Raw genomic sequence first — 17,910 nt, forward strand, 5'->3', positions numbered from 1 at the left:
GAGCCCTTGCACTGGAAAAAATGCCCCTCCAAAAACAAGAAAGACAAACTTATTTCAAGGTACTTTTACCTTACCTTTATCTTCTCATATTAAGCTGGATATACTAATATTCAGCCATGTGTTTTTTAGGATAAGCCAGCTATGCTCTAAAGTAGGTGTTTCATTGTTTGCATGCAGTTTGAGGATGAATATTTTTATCTGATTTAGAAGAAACAGTGCCTGAAAACTGTAACCCACCCTTAAAAACAACAACTTTTCTTTCTTTCTTTCTTTTATCAACGGAGCTAAAATTGTGTCTTAAATCAAGGATAATTGTCTTCTACAAATAAGATCTCAGCTTGAAAAATGTATGAAATGTAAAATAAACCTTGTTTCTTCTAAATTACAACTCAAAACAAGATCATTTCAAGATTGTTTGACTTAACAAGATATTTAAGATGTCTTAAAACAAGTCCCTCTATCTGGCTCAAATGTTACCTGTTAAGTAAATGTATCTTAAATCAAGTGGTATAAGACATTTTGACTAAAAATGAGACAATTTCACTTGGTAAGATTTTGAGTTTTTGCAGTGTGAGCAGTATCTCTTTGCTGAGCTTGTCCTGTACATGTGTAAAACATGATTGGAAATGCTGACCCCAGCTAACCCCTGGCTAATCTTGAAACCAGCAAATAAATGATGGGGAGAAGTTTTTTTAAAGGCTGTTCATGCAGCATGCTCTAAATTGCCTCACCTGACACCTACTCAATGGCAGGGATGACAGGTTCTGTATATAAAATAACTTGACAGTTGTCTGTCTGACAGGCTGGCCTGCTGTTGCAGATCATACAGAGGCATCAGTGTTTACTTGAGCCTGGTTCAGATCAAACCAGATCAAAACTCCTCATAGTGGCTTTAAGAGTCAGTCATTTAAAGACATGATCTTCAGTTTCATTGAATTCAACGTCTCCAGTTTCATGTCAAAGTCTTCCGTTTAATGTCCCCTGACTTTCTCCAGAGGCTTTCAACTGCATCTGGCAGTCTTCATCAGATGATGGTTTTGCTCTCTCTACAGAAATTATATAATTTTTTTTTCAAATGTCCCAAACATGAAATTGTTTTAATGTGATAATTAAGGCTTTGTCATGTAAATTTGTTTTCATCTGTGAATCCGTAAATACAGACAAGTATGAAATTCTGGAAATAAGGAGACTTGTCTGTGACAATTTTTCCAATGGATAATATTTAGTATTTATCTCATGGATAATTCCAAAAACTAATTATAAACTCAACACTATCATGTAACTCCACATATGATCATGTTAACATGTGTAGCAGGGGTGTTACACACTGTAAACTCTACCTTTTAAACATCAGCAAACTTAAAATTGTCAGTATTTGACTTTTGCCTTGAGTGAAACTTTTCACATTCACAAATGACAGCTGAACTCTAAAGCTCCTCTCCAATATAAAGTTGTTTGTGCTTAAACACATTTATTTACAGAATATGGGGAAGAGTTGCGTTGGCAGGAGTGTGGCTCATTTCACTAATTATATACATACATGCTTTTCTCTAAGGCACTCCCCCTCTCCTCCTCAGTGTCAGCCACAGCCGACCATTGGCTGGAGGTGTCGTCCATTAAGACGGAGCCGCTGTCATCTGGCAGAACACTGCTGAACTGAGTATCCTGAGGGAAGACAGAGACGGACAAACAGACAGAGGAACTGTTTATCAAAGGGCCCCATGCCAATATTGTGGATCACATCAGGAACAAAAGTGAGCAGGAGATAAAGAGCAGGAGGGAGATGATAATGATGCAGGTTGCCAAGGTGACCATGGAGAGCAGAGAGACTTGAGGAGCAGAGATTGAATGATAAGAAGATCAGATTCAGATAGTCACTGTTAATGATCCGTTAGCGCTGTTCACATCAGCCACAGATAGACGAAGAGAAAGAGATTTTAAGATAAAGAGTTCAAAGTATCAACAGGCGTGTTGCCGTAGTAGACCACGAATAAAGATTTGAACTTGATGGACTTTTGGCCTCAGAGGACGACGGATGCAATTACTGCACGCCCGCTGGCAGTGTCAGTGCATCTCTGATGTAAGTGTGAATTAATAAATGTTATTTTCTCGTTATGCCACCTGAGGTTAACAGCATGTGTAAATACATCAAGCTGGATCCTTTCTTTTAACATTGCAGCAAAACTACAGCAACATGTACGTCAGTTCGTCCTTATTGGCTTCAAATAGAAACACATGCAGGATAAAGCCAAGGCTCCTCTGATCTAATCGATTGTGTTCATGCGTTACATACATGACCTCCTTTTCATGCTTTTTCCTGGAATTGATATCACTTCCTGCAGGGGTCATGGTGCAGATATAGAGGCATTGTGCAAACCACAACAAAGCGTGCAAAGACTAAAAATCAACACAAGCTCAATGGATGCATGCAATACATCAACACATGGCCCATATGTTTGTGTAACCTTTTTCTCCTGCACAATAAGAAAACCTATCACCTTTGTATGATAGTAAAATGACTGGCTTCCATCTCTCTGTACAATTCTATCTACCTTCACACTACTTCCCTCTATTTTTGGCTGTGGTTTTCAACCATTCACTCTCCCCAGGCTGTGTAAACTTATAAAGGCAGCCGTCTGTCGTCACCTAAATCCCTGTGTCCCTTTGTCCCAGTCAAGCAAGACCTTCCCACCCTAAACACACACCAAAGACATATGTCTAATCCCTCAGTCTCCCCTGGCAGTCGGCTGCCTGATGGAGAAATAAATAGATTGGTTTGATAGATAAACGTTAAAGCAAATGGAAAAGTGAGGGACAGAACTTTCTCCTTTGCTCCTCTGCTGGTTCAACTTCATCACCTGCCATCTCTGTGATTAACTTTTTGGCATCTACAAGCTGTTAGCTTTCTCCTCTGTCACATTGATGTGTGTGAGAGAGAGAAAAGCATGAAAAAGGCACAGGGAAGTAAAGAGACAGGGGTGTAGGAAGAGACAGAGAGGCTCCAGAAAGACCCTCGCTCCCCCTGCTCATCTTGCCCCGCTAGGAGAGCTCCAGCCTGGCTGACAGGTCTCCCTAGCTCCCTGATAACTTCCAGATGTGCTGTGGCAAAGCCCACAGGAAAAATTCCCCTCGTCTCCCCTCTGTTGCAAGTTTTGTTTTTCTACTCAGAAGCTCAGGGAAAAAAAAGATTACAATTTCAGTGGAAGATCAGGTTATCCTTTTATTGTATGTAGGATCTTTGAATAACTTCCTCAATCAAGAACAGAGTTGTTAGAAACTGTTGTCCTCTAAATTCAAGAAATGTTGTCTGACAAAGAAACAGTCATGAATCTCAATCTCAGTTTTTTGATAGTAAAACCTTAAAATTGTTTCATAGGGTTGTTAAAAAGCAGAGCACCTGCTAAAATTTGTTATTCTATCGTTTTATAGCTAACACTGCTGCTGCTGAAGTTTTACTTTACACCTTTTGGGACTAGCTAACCACTCACTGCTGGAACACATAAGGTGCAGCAAATCAGCAGTATTAAAGTTATACCAGAGGGATTTTCATGATAATAAATACTACACCTCTAAGCGTACCTAGGAAGATTTGCAGATGCATGAAACTGATGTGTATTTATATTTCAAGCAGCTGCACCAACAATTTCCTGAAGTGCTGAAAATGCAATCTAACAGCATTGATGCCAATGTTGCAAAGCATGATATGGCTTGGAGGAAAATACACAATAAATGCAGCGATCACTTATTTTCAGCAGGAAACTGTGCTAGAGTTATTTGTCGTTTAATTTATCTGCAAGTGGATATGACAGGCTGTACAGGTTGTTCCTCAGGAAAAGCAATTTAATAAGTACTGGGATGTGCAGCTCTGTGCAGCTCTGGCTTCCTTTCAACACCACTTCTTGGTTGAACTGCTGACACGCACAATCATAACAACTTTCAAGTGACCAAGACACAATGCAATAACAGCTACAGTATTCTAAGAAGGTTGTTTTTGGGATTTGAACTGGGTGTAGAAAAATGGGGAAAACAACAAAGCATATAACACTGGACATGTGGTTATTAAAGGTGGGGTAAAGAGACAGAAACAAACCCTCTGAGTCAACTGACCTACATAATTTAATCTCCCTACTTTTACCCCCCTCTCTCTTCCCCCTTCCTTACAAAGATTGGCAGTAAAAACACCAAAGCACTGAGGTCATCCTTCTGATGTAATCATATTAATGGCTTTTGATGTGTTTTTGAGACTGAAATTAGTGTTTAAGTGCTCTCTCCTCTGAGCTCAAATACTCAGGTATCAGTATTGATTTACTTAATATTAATAAAGTTCAGTGACCTCTGATTCATGCTATATTACTGCTGCCCAAGTGACTCCTACTATGCTCTTAAACAGACCCACTGAATCCTAAACTTGAAATGTCCCTTTGCCACAAGCAACCAACTCTGGGTGTCTGATGGAAAAAATGAAAGTGTATGTGCACACAGAACGTCCTTTGTCCGATCACACATACGGAGTCATCTTTCATCACATCTGCTGTTTTTCCAGCTATTTCCTATTTTTCTCCAGGCGTGCTCTTTTGTAACATCTTGAATGTGAGTCATGCATCACAAAGGTCGCTGTCAAACCCTGCCCTCTGGTCCTCTGGTGCATCGATCTACTCTGGGAAGGGCTTGTATTCATTAAGACTCCCTTACAAGTGTGTGTTTTAGCTTGCGTGTGTATGTGTGGGGTATTTATCTTCTTTGAGTCTGTGGTCAGGTGTGTGTGTATGTGTGGTTGTAGAATATAGTGCTGTTTTGTGCATCTCAGTGTTTGTTGTTCTTCTTAGTAAAGCAGTAGTAGAGTTAGTCATCTGCAGATCTTGCTGAAGGGTTGCAAAGATGAAGTGAACTGATGTCACCTGCCTGCCAGGCAGACCCCGAATTAGGTTGTTACAGTTACTCCTCAAAGAGACTCGCTTGGTAAACAGTTGGCTAAAACTAGCCCTAACCTGATAATCTGAATCTTGCCCAAGCCAGTGATTAAAACAAATAGACTGGCTCCATTTTTCTACAATCCTGTTAAAAATCCCTTCTGTTATTTAAAGCTCATGTGGGTGATTTTCAGGTTTGTGTGCTAGTTGTGTTCTAGTCATCCTGCATTATTTTATATATCTAAAGTGCAACTCATAATGGACCGTTGGTGTCAAAAAATTACCTTCAGTCATTTTCATTAGCAGTTTAAAATTATACACAGTAACTTCAAGTCAGAAAAACATTCTGTTGGATGTTATTAATTTCATATGTTTACTAGTACATCCTGCAGGCTGACCTGTGTGTTTGGCAGTGACGTGCAGCCAATCAGAGAGTCTGTTATATAGCTGGGAGCCTGCAGTGTAGCAGGTGACAGATCCTCAGGGCTCGCCAGGCCATCTTTCCACTCCTGGAACACACACACAAACAGATAGACATGCCCACACAGTGTCAGAATAATACAATATACACATCACAGAAAATGTTCTCAGCGGTGCTAATGCATTCAGTCACACTGCTACGTGCACAGACACACAGGCAGCAGCACAGAGAGCACATGAGTCACAGGCAGCATGAGGTCCTGCAGGCTGAGCCAGCAGAGATGCTCTTATATAACGTCTCTACCTGCCATGATACTAAGTGCAGCTTTACATCAAACCTGTGTCTCTGCTGTTCAAGAGGTGCCTTACACATACATGCCACAGTCAGGATGTTGGCTTCAGCTTATGTTTATATAAGACTGACACTTTGCATGTTTACTCCAGAACCAGTTTATAAGAAGGACTCGTGATAAGAAAGTGTGGGAATAATTCCAGTTAATACGTTTACTTAAGGTGGTTCATCTGAAATATATTACCATGTTTGATTAGTTCATGTAGCTGAGAAAAGAATGCATAAATTTATCCAACTTTTTAAATCTCACCAGTTCTCTGTGAGTGACAGGCAGGATGGTGAAGGTGTCATCAGGCCTTGGGGGGCTGCCCAGGTCCAGGCTGTTGCTTTGGGACTGAAGAGGGGGAGGCTTTCCATCAAGTTTGCGGACCTGACGCTCCCCTTTAGCTGTAGCTCCGGCGCTGAGTTTGCGGACTGGGTTCGTGAGCCACTTCTTCAGGGTGCTCACTGAGCGCCTGGAACCAGGGGAGCTCGGGGCCGAGCTGCCCGAGGCCTGCGGAGGCAAGGAAGCCACAGAGGTGGAGATGCTGCCCTCGCTGCCAGCTGCCGAGTACGAATCTAAAGAAAGGAAGCAGATAGAGAAATGGTGATTACCACTGGATACTGAGTATCTGATGATGACATAATATGTAAGTAGACAATGGATAATTGAGGATTTGAAGGGTCAAAGGGTAAAGTACACCCTGATTCTCAATGTTCATCATTAATCGATGGGCGAAAACAGTGCGAAAGGATGGAGTATGTGTCAATAAGAGGAACAGGAGAAAAGTGCAAATAAAAAAGAGTGAGTGTATAAATAGCCCCCCTCTCCAAACACAGCTGTCCAGCTGGGCCATAATAGATGCTCTCCAATGTTTGTGTCAAGCAAAGCATTGTTTTTATTATGAAGCTCTGCAGCTAAACACACGACCAGCTAGCACTCCAACGTAAGGCACACAGCACAGGTCAGGGTGGTCAATGTTTAATGTACAGGCTGCCTGCTGCACAGAAATGTCAGGAGGACATGGGAAGTGGGCTGTGGGGGGGTTGAGCTGGGACCGGACATCCACTTTAATCCTTTGTAGAGGGGAAGATCCTTAGCTGGGGGACTGTTTGTTTTTTCTGTCTGGTCCTCTATTCCCATCCTGCCTCATCCACCCAACCCTCACCACCCTTCCTCCAGCCCTGAGATAGCTCTTCCTCTTGGCTGGGTGTCTGGAGTCTTTTATCTGTTGGGTGCAAACGCAGTCCAGTCTGGCTTCAAATTTATCATCTTGCCCTGGACCTGACCTTTGACCTTTGATCACCACTCTTCTGTGGATGGAGAAACAGTCTCTCCTGCCATGACACTGAGCCATGATTTAGCATTTTAAAGCCACTGTTTCTCAATAACTACGAAACACATTTGACAGCATTAATGGATAAACTAAATGACCTCCCTTTCAAGAAAATACACTTTCAAAAAGGTTTGTGTGGATTTTGTGAATTTGTTATGCATTTGTTTATAAGAAGATAACACTGACCTAATTCCAGTGTTCCTAATGTGAGCTTCAGAGGAAGATCTTATCACAACACTCAGCAGTTTGACTCAGACTGCAGAAGACTCCCTGAGACTGTGTAGCTCATTTTGTTAGTGTACTTTCAGAAAACACAAAGCTGAAATACATCTTGAAAAACTACTTGAAGTTTTGAGCCATTGAGATATTTCAAACTTGATTATTTGAGTCTGTCTGTAAAAAATACGGACATTGTAAGAATCAGTTAAAAATAGCCATCTTAACCTCAGTCACAATGTTTGAGAAATGGCTAACATCTTTGTGTGAAATACATTTTTTGTGTAGTCGTCTGTTTGCCTTTTTCACCACAAAACTGCATTTCCACTGTTATCTTTCCACTAATGTCCCCCAGTACATTTACAGGCATAATGTCTGTTTGTGTGTGTGCCATCTGAGCGTGGCCAATTTCCCCATTCTCTCCTTTGCCACTCTCACCCCCCTCCACATGAAAGACTGGAGACTGTAGGGAGATACAGCAGGATAGGAAGGGAAGAGACAAGAGAGGAGAAGAGTGGGGCCAAAGAAGAAAGACGGCTAAACCCCACAGAGAATACACGGAAACTTTGAATGATAACTGTATGTACAAAGCCAGGGGCGTGTCCAAACTTGTTTTGACTAAGAGACCCCCTTATGCAGGGGTGGCATGATGTGTGCGCACACCATTGACTGCTTATTGACATGGACAGTGCTTCCATTTCTCTCATTGTGACATGTGAAGTCTGACTGATATATTACGTTGGTGGAGACAAGGCATGCACAGAAGCTATCTGGCTAGTGAAGCTAGACTGACATGACACCCTTTTCACTAACCAAAAATCACACTTCACTAACTGATCAAACTGCAGAGATTCAGGTTGGCACAATCCACCCAGGCAGAACAGATTATTGTGTAGATTTGAAGCAGACACTCATGGTTATGATTATGGAAAGTTCAGTGACTCTTGTGTTGGTGTTCCCCAGAGTTCCTCCTTTACTAATCCAGAAAAGAACGTTGCAGGAGCCTGCATTTGTCAAAAGAATTGTTAACCCTCGTGTTATGTTCGTTTCTCAGGAACAGCAATAATGTTCCTGGGTCAATTTGACCTGGCCGGGGCATATTCAATTATCATAAAGTGTCAGAACCCCAAAAAATCCCAATACACATTTTTTTTTATCTCATTATTAACTCCATTACTAACAATTTAAATAAATATTTAGTGCAATGGTGTTCTTTAATCCTCACAGATCATGGTTCAATGAGGATAACTCACTTGTTTTTAATGAAAATTCTTGTTAAAATTTGTTTTTAATTTACATTGGAAATACCTAAATATAAATACAATATTTTTACATGACCTAGATTTTGTTTTATTTTATTTTGAACTTTGAATTAATATTATTTTATGTAGTGATGCTGATAAATTAACACAAGACACCTCTTCTGTCACATGCTGCCCAGTTTTTTTTTTGCTGTTTTTAGCTGGTTTGGAAGCGATTTATATTGCCTAAGATGTGAAATGAACCATTTTGATTTTATATGTTGATTTCACCTATTAAGCCAAGCAAAGACGTTTCATACCGAAAAATACTTTTAACATATTTTTTTTATTTTTGAACCTTAAAAAGGGTCAATTTGACCCACAACATAACAGGAGGGTTAATCATGAAGACAGATCCCCTATTTTTATTATCAAACAACTTGTCAAACTTGTACATACATCAGTATACAAACTATGATGACAGAAAGTATGGGTGAGAAAAATAGATTTTATGTGTATTTAGATTTTACAGCTTGATCCTTGCCCCATCCGTTATAATGGAGGAGGCGGGCTTTGAGACCTGTTCGGAAAACAGTCAACAGAGGGGGCTCGAAAAGTTTTTGCTTCAGTCTGGCCCGCTGTTGTGCCATCCATGGTTTTATACAGTATATGGTTTGCACACACACACACACACATGCATTTATTTACTTCACTTATCATATCTACTTTAATCAATAAAATTAAAGTAGATGTTATTTTTCTTTGCATCATTTTTTTACGTAAAAAGTAACACAACAGAATTGCAAAATATCAATTTTCTTAGCTTAACTAGGGACTCAAAAAAAGATGTCCCCCCCCCCCATGTGTAAGCACATGTGATAACCTCGACTCCAGCTTCTCTGACCTCTAACCAGGTCCAGACCCAGAGGTTCGTGTTTCCCAGAGTGTCCTGCTCAGGTTCAGTGATGCAGGCCAGAGGTTTAGGGGGGGGTCACAGTGCAGGGACACAGGCAGTAACACGGTCTCTAACCAGCTCCAGACATCAGCTGAGATAGCTTATCAGCGAGCTGGGGGAAGAGAGGCTGGCACTTTGTGTGTGCTGGAAGCAGTTAAGTGCAGCTCCGTGATTTGAAACCCTAGGTCAGAGAGACACAGTACAGATTAACGATGTGCAGAGTGTGTCTAATTTACTCCTTGTATAATGAAGATCGTTATATGTGCATCCGTCACCATAGCAACTCTTCAGTTTCTTTATCCTTATACATGCAGCTAATTTTTTGTTGACCCTGGAGAGCTTTATCTGTTTTTTATGAAACCTATGCAAGCCATTACAAGCGCGTCCATAACAGCTTTTTTATTTCACATTAACAGCAGGAAAGCTGTAAAACACAAAGGGAGATGATGAGCTTCCCCTCAGAGCAATATGCCTCCGCTCAAGATGAGAGGAGTTGATAACATTATACACCTACACAGAGGAAGTTGGGGAAATAAAACAATCCTCCGCACACTCACTCTGTCTTACTGTGTGCTAATGGCACCCGGTGACATTCATCTCCATAACAGAGCTGCAAAGAAAAGATCACCCAGGCTGATTTTGTTAACGCAGCCTAAGTATTGTTTATGTGCTGAGGATAATTAACAGTTGAAGGCACAGGGCAGCAGGACTGCATTAAGCTGACCTGATGTGTGGTGATCAGTTAATGCTGGGCTTTCACCAGCCGCCCACTCGCTGTCTGAAAGGGTGAGCGAGCGGCAGCCCCCGAGTGGGAGGCTCACCCACAAAGTTGCTGTACTATGCAACTGTAGAGCCAAGTGGGTTTCTGCAGGAAAGTAGTTCCAGATTCTTTCTTGATGCTTCTTATTCACAACAGTTAAATTTGATTATATTTATTGCATAACAGGGCAATTTAAGAGGGTCTGATTTAAGCAGTTTATGGATTCATTTATCCATGATTGGATATTTACACACAATGAGATTTATCATCTTGTGCTTCTAGAACTGAAAAGCTGCAACTTGTTCCCGCACTCAATCAAGCTTGTGACTCTTTGTCTAGTCTCACCATTTAGGTCTAGAGCTGACACTTGTTTAGCTAAGTACAATTTCTATTCAGCTGCTGATACAACTTGTAAAGAAAATGTGAGAAATGTGCCTTAAACACCACAGCATGGACAGCGATACACACCAAAACATTTGGGCCAATGGCTGCATTAAAGAAGAGTTCTTTCCTCATTCTTCCTTTTCTCGATTTCTAAATAGAATTTGTTTTTTCTTTGACTTTTTTGTATTTTCTTTGTTTGTGTTTTATTTGCTGTCTCCTTTATTTATGTGATACATTTTTCCACTGCCCTCCAACAATATGTTTTTTATGTTCTGTATTGTCGAGCATTTATAATGTTTTCAAAACTCTCACAATACAAATAAATGTGGAAGAAATGCCCATGGGAACTCGTTGGAGGTCAAGATGATGTAAAGCCTGAACAGCTGGAGTGTGATCCAACATTTATCATCTTTTCTTAACCCTCTTGTTATGTTCGTTTCTTAGGAACAACAATAACATTCCTGGGTCAACTTGACCCAGGGCATATTTAATAATTCAAGTGTCAAAACCCCAAAAAATCCCAATACACATTTTTTAAAATCAAATCCATTACTAACCTTTAAAATCAATATTTAGTGCACTGGTGTTCTTTAATTCTCACAGATCATGGTTCAATGAGGAAAATTCACTCATTTTTCATTAAAATTAATGTTAAAACTTTTTTTATGTAAATTGGAAAGTGATTTGGGTGAAATATGTAACACAGTTGCAAAAAAACATCTGGTATTTGACACTTCTGACCCTTTTCAGTCTCCACTTTGGCTGCCGGGTCAAGTTGACCCACGAACAGTATCTATGTAATATGAACATGCAGGGGGGGTTTACAAATATGTGAAAGGAACCATTTTCTTTTTATATGTTGATTATACTAATTAAGCCAAGCAGAAGAAGTATCATGCGAAAAAATACTTTGAACATGTTTTTTTTTTTTACTTCAAAATGGGTCAATTTGACCCGCAACATAACAGGAGGGTTAAAAACTGACTTCAATTGATTATGTCAGTTGGGGATGTACTGAAGTGAATAATTGTCCTAGTTTTTTATGTTTTATGGGTAATTTAAATGTGTTGGGGGCATCAGTTTGGCCCAGTGTCTAGGTCACACACCACATGCACAGAGGCTATTACTCCAGTGGGCAGCCAGGGTTCAATTCCAACCTACAACCCCTTTCCCGCATTTCATTCCCCACTCTCTCTCCTGGTTTTCTGCTCTACCCACTGTCCTGTCCTCTCTAAATAAAGGCAAAAAAGCCTGAAAAATATAAGAATACATATTTTTTTTTTTTTTAAAGTTGGTTTTGGTTAGCAGAAGGCAGTCCCACTGTTCCACAAGCCAGATCACTTCTGCCATCTTCCCATCGAGGCAGTATTGCGGCTTCACATCTCACAATGGGAGAAGCGTGGAGGTGTGGTGTCCAAATTAATATACAGTCAATGGTTTGAAACAGAAAACATAAGACAAAAAATAGGGGCCACGCTTTAGGTTGGTGGCCTCAATACTCCATAGTATATCAGTTGTGGTACCACTGAGGAAGTTTGGTCCATCTCCTCTTTATTGATCACTGTGTAAGTGAGCGCTGCTGAGCCAACAAATCAGGCTAAAAGCGTTGGCTGTAATGGAGCAAACTTGTTCACAGCTACTCCTCTCTGGAGCTCTCTCTCAATCCTGCCACCTCATGGGAATATATACGCTATTTAGACATCAATGAGCTCCACAGATGCATATGTATAGACAGACATGCAGGTGCCAAAACAAATGGCCCATGTGCATTTGCTGAGATATCTGTCCAGATGGGTGGCAGCAGACTGTTTTATTGTTACCCAAGCTTCTAGTTTCACATATGTCTGTCATAGAAGACAACACACAGCAGTTCTAAGGCAGGCAGCCTGCTGGTTGCTGGTGTCAAACGTGCCAAATGTCCAGCTAGTCTAAGAGACTCTTAGAACAATCAATGCCAGCACCTCAAAGATCACAACCCAGGGGAGCCTGAGAGCGTGGCAGTCAACATGCAGGCACCAGTCACCACCTGCGTCATCCTGAACTCTCAGCACAACACAAACCTTTCTCTCTCTTTCATTACCCCCTACACACCCACCATGCTCTTCAGCCAAGGCTGAACTTGCATATTACATTTCACTCACTCAGAGGAAATGGACACTCTTCCCATCAGCTAGCAGGACCTGAGGTGCACTCAGGCATTCAAATGTGCAGACTGAACGACCTGTGAGACAATGAGGCACTTAGTACCTGCAGCATTTGACCGGAAACCCTCCAGCTGTCCTCCGATGAACTCTTACATGTTACAGAGCTCTTTGCAGTACAATTGCTGACTTTATTTTGTACACTTTTGTCAGCAGTGAAGGTGATTCTCCCCAAAAATACTAAGCTTGCACTCTTCAAAATGGCTGATTTATGTCTCCTTACAATGCTTCTTCCACTTTTTTCTGATATTATTTCACCCAATTTCCCCCTTGGCTGGTTTCTTTCTCTTGTCATTTATCCCTCTTCTTTTTCTTCTTCTTCTTCTAGATTCCTTTCTCTCAAAATCTTTCTCCCTCTCTTATTCTCTGCCACCCTCCTTTTAAACCCCAACCCAGTCCTTCCCCCCTGCACTGCAGTCCTTTAGACTTGTGCTAGTCCTGCTCTTGGATCAGAACATACAGCTCCCTTTGCTGTTGCAAAGCCCGACTCTGCCCTAAAGCTGCTGAGACCATCAAAACCAACTGGCAGAGCAGCACCGATGGTAAAAGTACTTGTAATATTCCGTCCTTATCTCCTCTCTTTTCAAGTGGAGACCTAAGAAATCCTCTGAAAATATAGTTGTCATGTGTTTACATATCATATCAATGTAGAGTTAGTTAAAAGTAGAAAGAAAGGAAAAGTTATAGGGTGTTTGATGGAGTGATATTATCATTTATGATAAAGGAAAGCAGTGAATGAAGGTAACACACCAAAGAGCAAAAAGGTTGTTGAAAGTAGATGAGATGTTGAAAAAAAGAAGGTAAGGAGGTGATTAAGGCTGCTTGCTGCCTTACAAATTTACTTAAGGGTATATATGCAGGAAAATTGCTCATTCCCAATCTTAAGCATAGACATGAATGCAGAAGCTCAACCACTGACATTATGTGACTGTTTTATCTCAGAGTATCTGCATGCATAACTTTTGGAGGGACACAGCAGTCAGACAGACAAGTGAATAGAGATTTCCTGTTCTCCTACTGACCTAGTTTACACAGACACACATGCATACACACACACCGAACAGAAGGAAATACGTGTGGACAGAGTCAAGCAACACAAAAACAAGCCATCAGGGTCTGTCTTCTTCCATCAGCCAGAGTCCATGGAAAATTTCTCATCAGCATAAAGCATCAAAGTTGCAGAAAAAAAGCAGACCTGAATGGATGAAGCTGGCATTAATCCTATTGTCTGTGGAACAATGTGGAGGAGTGTTTCAGACACTTCTCCTAATGAGAGCTTATGAAACGGCCCTATAAAGTGCTGGATGGATCTAAACCACCATTGACTGTCTAAATCAGGTCAACATGAGTATGCATTTCAGAAGGCCAAGATTGTGCATGCATGTTATGTTTGCTGTCTACTGCATCCTCCAACACCTACTTTGTATCTGAACTGGATCTTAATGGGTCAAAAAAAAAAAGGATGCCTCAGCGTGAACAGACAACGGCAATCTCACTGCAGACATGCTCTTTTTTTCTTTGTAGTGTAGAAGTGGATATGTTTTTATAGTGAGTGGGCCTGAAGAACTCCAGACGTTCGTCTAGAACCATTCAGAGAGAGGCTTGCCAAGTTCCTAGCACCATCTGCCTTTATTTCCCTTATTGTAAGCTACGGGGAATCAAGCTCACACTCACAGTCAGATTCAAAAGATAGAGGTTTCAGTGTGGTCCAGTTGGTGATCGTGTTTAAATCAGAGCACAACAAAATAACAGCAGAATACAGATATTCCAGTCATGGTTTAGCTACTTTTTAAAAGACATTTCTAGTCATTGAGCGTCGCACCATCACTGATTTTATAGGATCCAAATCTAATAAAACCTGATCCTGCATTCCCGATACTTTAGCAGTGTCTTTCATTAGACATTCTCAGGAAAATGTTACAACCCTACATCCTGAATTTATAATGAGGGTTTTCTGTAAGAAAAAAAATCTCAAGCCCTTACAGCTTCCTTTCGACAGAAGCCCATAGTGGCCATAAAGGTTGAAATGTTAAAAGGCAACCGAATACTATTTTTTTTTATCAAATAACTACTGGATATTTAAATCTGTTGAATACTGCAAACAGAGATTTTGAAGAACAATTCACTACTTCATTTTTAGTTTATTTACATTGTATTTGTAAGTATTCAGTATTTACCAGACGTAAAAATAAAGGACATAATACTGTTTCCAAAAAAAACTACAAGCAGCAGTCTATAAGAGACGAGTAAGTTTACTGTGTAAAATCCTTGGAGTGCCCCTTTAATCCCCCTACTTCAATTCAATTCAATTCATTTTGCTTTATTGGCATGAACAAAGACATTTTGTTGCCAAAGCACATCAGATTCATACACATACATTACATATATATTCATTACATATTACTTCTAACTGCACCAGCCCTTGTTTGTGATTGTGTTTCTGACTGATGCCTATCTATTGACGTCATTAGGCGTAACCTTAATTATTTCCCTGTCTTGCTTTGGGTAATAATATTGATCAGTATTGAGCCGTCAGGCAGAAAATCAGTCTTAGTCAGCTGGAAACAAGTGAGAAAGGCTGATTGAGTGCTTCCACCTTACCATGAGCTCTCTTAAGAAATACTTTGTTAAGTCAAAATAACATTTTGTGTCCATCAAAAAAAAGTAAACTGGTTTCAAATAAAGATAAATGTTCTAAAATGTTCTGGGTTTTATCACCAAGTTTTGATGATTAGGAATAAAGCGGTGTGATTTAAATGTTAGTATAAATCTACTAGGTGATATGTCATGCTGCCAATGTATATACTGATGAGAAAATAACCCCCGTGTTGTTCTGCTGTAATCCATGTACTACTTATTCAATTCAATTCAATTCAATTCAATTCAATTCAATTCAATTCAATTCAATTCAATTTGCTTTATTGGCATGAACAAAGACATGTTGTTGCCAAAGCACATAAGATTCATACACATACATTACATATCTACTTATTCTTTCTTTCAGAAGCAGCACAGCAGCAATGACCTGAGGTTATGGTTTGAGGCTGTCATCAAGTCGCCTGGCAAAGAGTATTTACTTAAAACTGTGGTGCGACAGAGACATGGATAAATTAATTTAGGAAGACAGACGCCCTGTCAAGAAGGCTGTTTACCTGATGATTGATACTGATCCATCACTTCATTTTATATTTACAGTGCCTGGTTTAACAAGAGGGTTGACCGCCAGTGGTTGAAAAAGACTAAAACTACTGTACTCAAATAAAAGCACACATGTATTATGACGGCGACACTTACGGTATAAAAAGGAGAGTACATGTTGTGTAGAACAGCCTATTTAAGAATCATATATTGATATGCTGGTTTGGCCAAGTGGTTAAATCATATTCTACGTGTACAGAGGATGTAGTCCTGAAAGTGAGAAGCCAGGGTTTGATTCCAACCGAAAGGCCATTCCCCACTTTCTATCCAGTTTTGTAGTCTATCTACTGTCCTGTCCTCTGAAGAGAAGCATAAAAAAGCCAAAATATATACTTAAAAAGTAGCTAAAATTAATCACATCCAATGACTGGGGTATAAGTATTGCGTGCATGACCTTTATTTTCATTGCTGAAATGGGAGTTGATTTTGATTGCTTTGAATACTGAATGGTGGATTGTGAATCAATCTCAGAGATGAAAAGGGTATAATACCAATCTGTAATGATATATCATAATGAATTTCTTGATTAGATTTCACACAAGTGTTCATTAAGAAATATTTGACAGCATGTAGAGAACACTGATGACAACACACTAACACAGTCTCACAGTGACAACTTAGTACTTTGTTTAAGTATCCTGTAATGTGTGTGTGTATGTGTGTGCATGTGTGTGCATGACATGATTGTGTGTGTCTGTGTGTGTGTGTGTGTGTGTGTGTGCATAAGTGTGTGAGTGAGTGCTTGTGTATATCATGTGTGCGAGCCTTGATAATCACAGTGATGATTAACGCTACACTTTTTAGCCTTCTTAACAGCAGGGAGCAAAACTGCATTCTAGCACACAGTGGGTACTCTTGATCACAACTATGATTAGTTGAGCATACACACACACACACACACACACACACACACACACACACACACACACACACACACACACACACACACACACACATAAACACACACACACACACACACACACACACACACACACACACACACACACACACACACACACACACACACACACACACACTGAAAGACAGAACACACTATTGTGATTCCATAGCAGCAGTGCCAGTCAGGGGACCAGTCAGGAAGGCTGGAGACATAGCTGTGGGTCCTGCTGGGCAGTGGAGGATGTAGAGCCTCTCCGCCTGGTCCCGCTCTGTCTCAGCTTTGGTATTCTCAACTCTGAGTTTAGGTCTATGACTGTTTTTCACTCTGGCTGTACACAACTAGATCACTCATCAGGGCTGTGGTGGGCTTGAAATATCATGTGAAAAGGGTAAGATTTGATTAAACTGCATGAACTGAATTCAAACTTACCACTGAATACAATCACATCTTCAGCATACAAACTAAACTTGACATGAGACTTAATTTCCCCCTTCTGACCACAGGAGGAAACAAAAAGTTCAGTGTATCTCTCAGGTTGTTCTTAAACACTTGAGATGCACTAGTGCTGATACTCTCAGTCAGACATGATGGGCTTTCCAGACACATACTCTCCTTCCTTCCATGGCTTCCCAGCTTTCCCCCCACTCTAATCACCATAGCAACTAAACCCAGAAGGAGGGAGCAGGGGACAAAAGCTTAGCCATCTGCAAGACATAAAATCAACCTACACATGTGGGCACATACAAACATGAATTCATGTTACACATAGAAACACATGATGAAAACACAGTCACACATACGGGCAAAGTGTATACTTAGCATTGATTTGCATCCGTATTCATAGAGTAACACCACTTAATATGATCATGCCTTTTGGTTATTTGTAAAACAAAGCCATGCCCATAAAGAACACCTTTGAAAATCTAATCCCAAATACAAGAAGAGCATCATTCTGCACCTGTCAGCTTTTGTCTATTTCAGAAAGAGCAATGGCTCTCCATATGACCATTGATAGTGTTTTATGAATACACAAAATCTATTCAAGTGTAACAGGAG

At 40.4% G+C, this 17,910-nt stretch overlaps 1 protein-coding gene across 2 annotated transcripts in view; it reads right to left on the bottom strand.

The window, feature by feature from the left end:
* arhgef25a (Rho guanine nucleotide exchange factor (GEF) 25a) overlaps positions 1–17,910 on the bottom strand; it is a 51,494-nt gene that overhangs the window by 10,390 nt on the left and 23,194 nt on the right. For both annotated transcript variants that reach the window (XM_034696234.1, XM_034696235.1), the window contains 3 exons: positions 5,933–6,240; positions 5,309–5,419; positions 1,541–1,665 (listed from right to left, as the gene is read on the bottom strand). In XM_034696234.1, the coding sequence (XP_034552125.1) occupies positions 1,541–1,665; positions 5,309–5,419; positions 5,933–6,240 (544 nt within the window). The remainder of the gene's footprint in view (positions 1–1,540; positions 1,666–5,308; positions 5,420–5,932; positions 6,241–17,910) is intronic.

The sequence above is a fragment of the Notolabrus celidotus genome, chromosome 11, assembly GCF_009762535.1.
Source record: "Notolabrus celidotus isolate fNotCel1 chromosome 11, fNotCel1.pri, whole genome shotgun sequence".
In the NCBI taxonomy this organism is placed as follows: domain Eukaryota; kingdom Metazoa; phylum Chordata; class Actinopteri; order Labriformes; family Labridae; genus Notolabrus; species Notolabrus celidotus.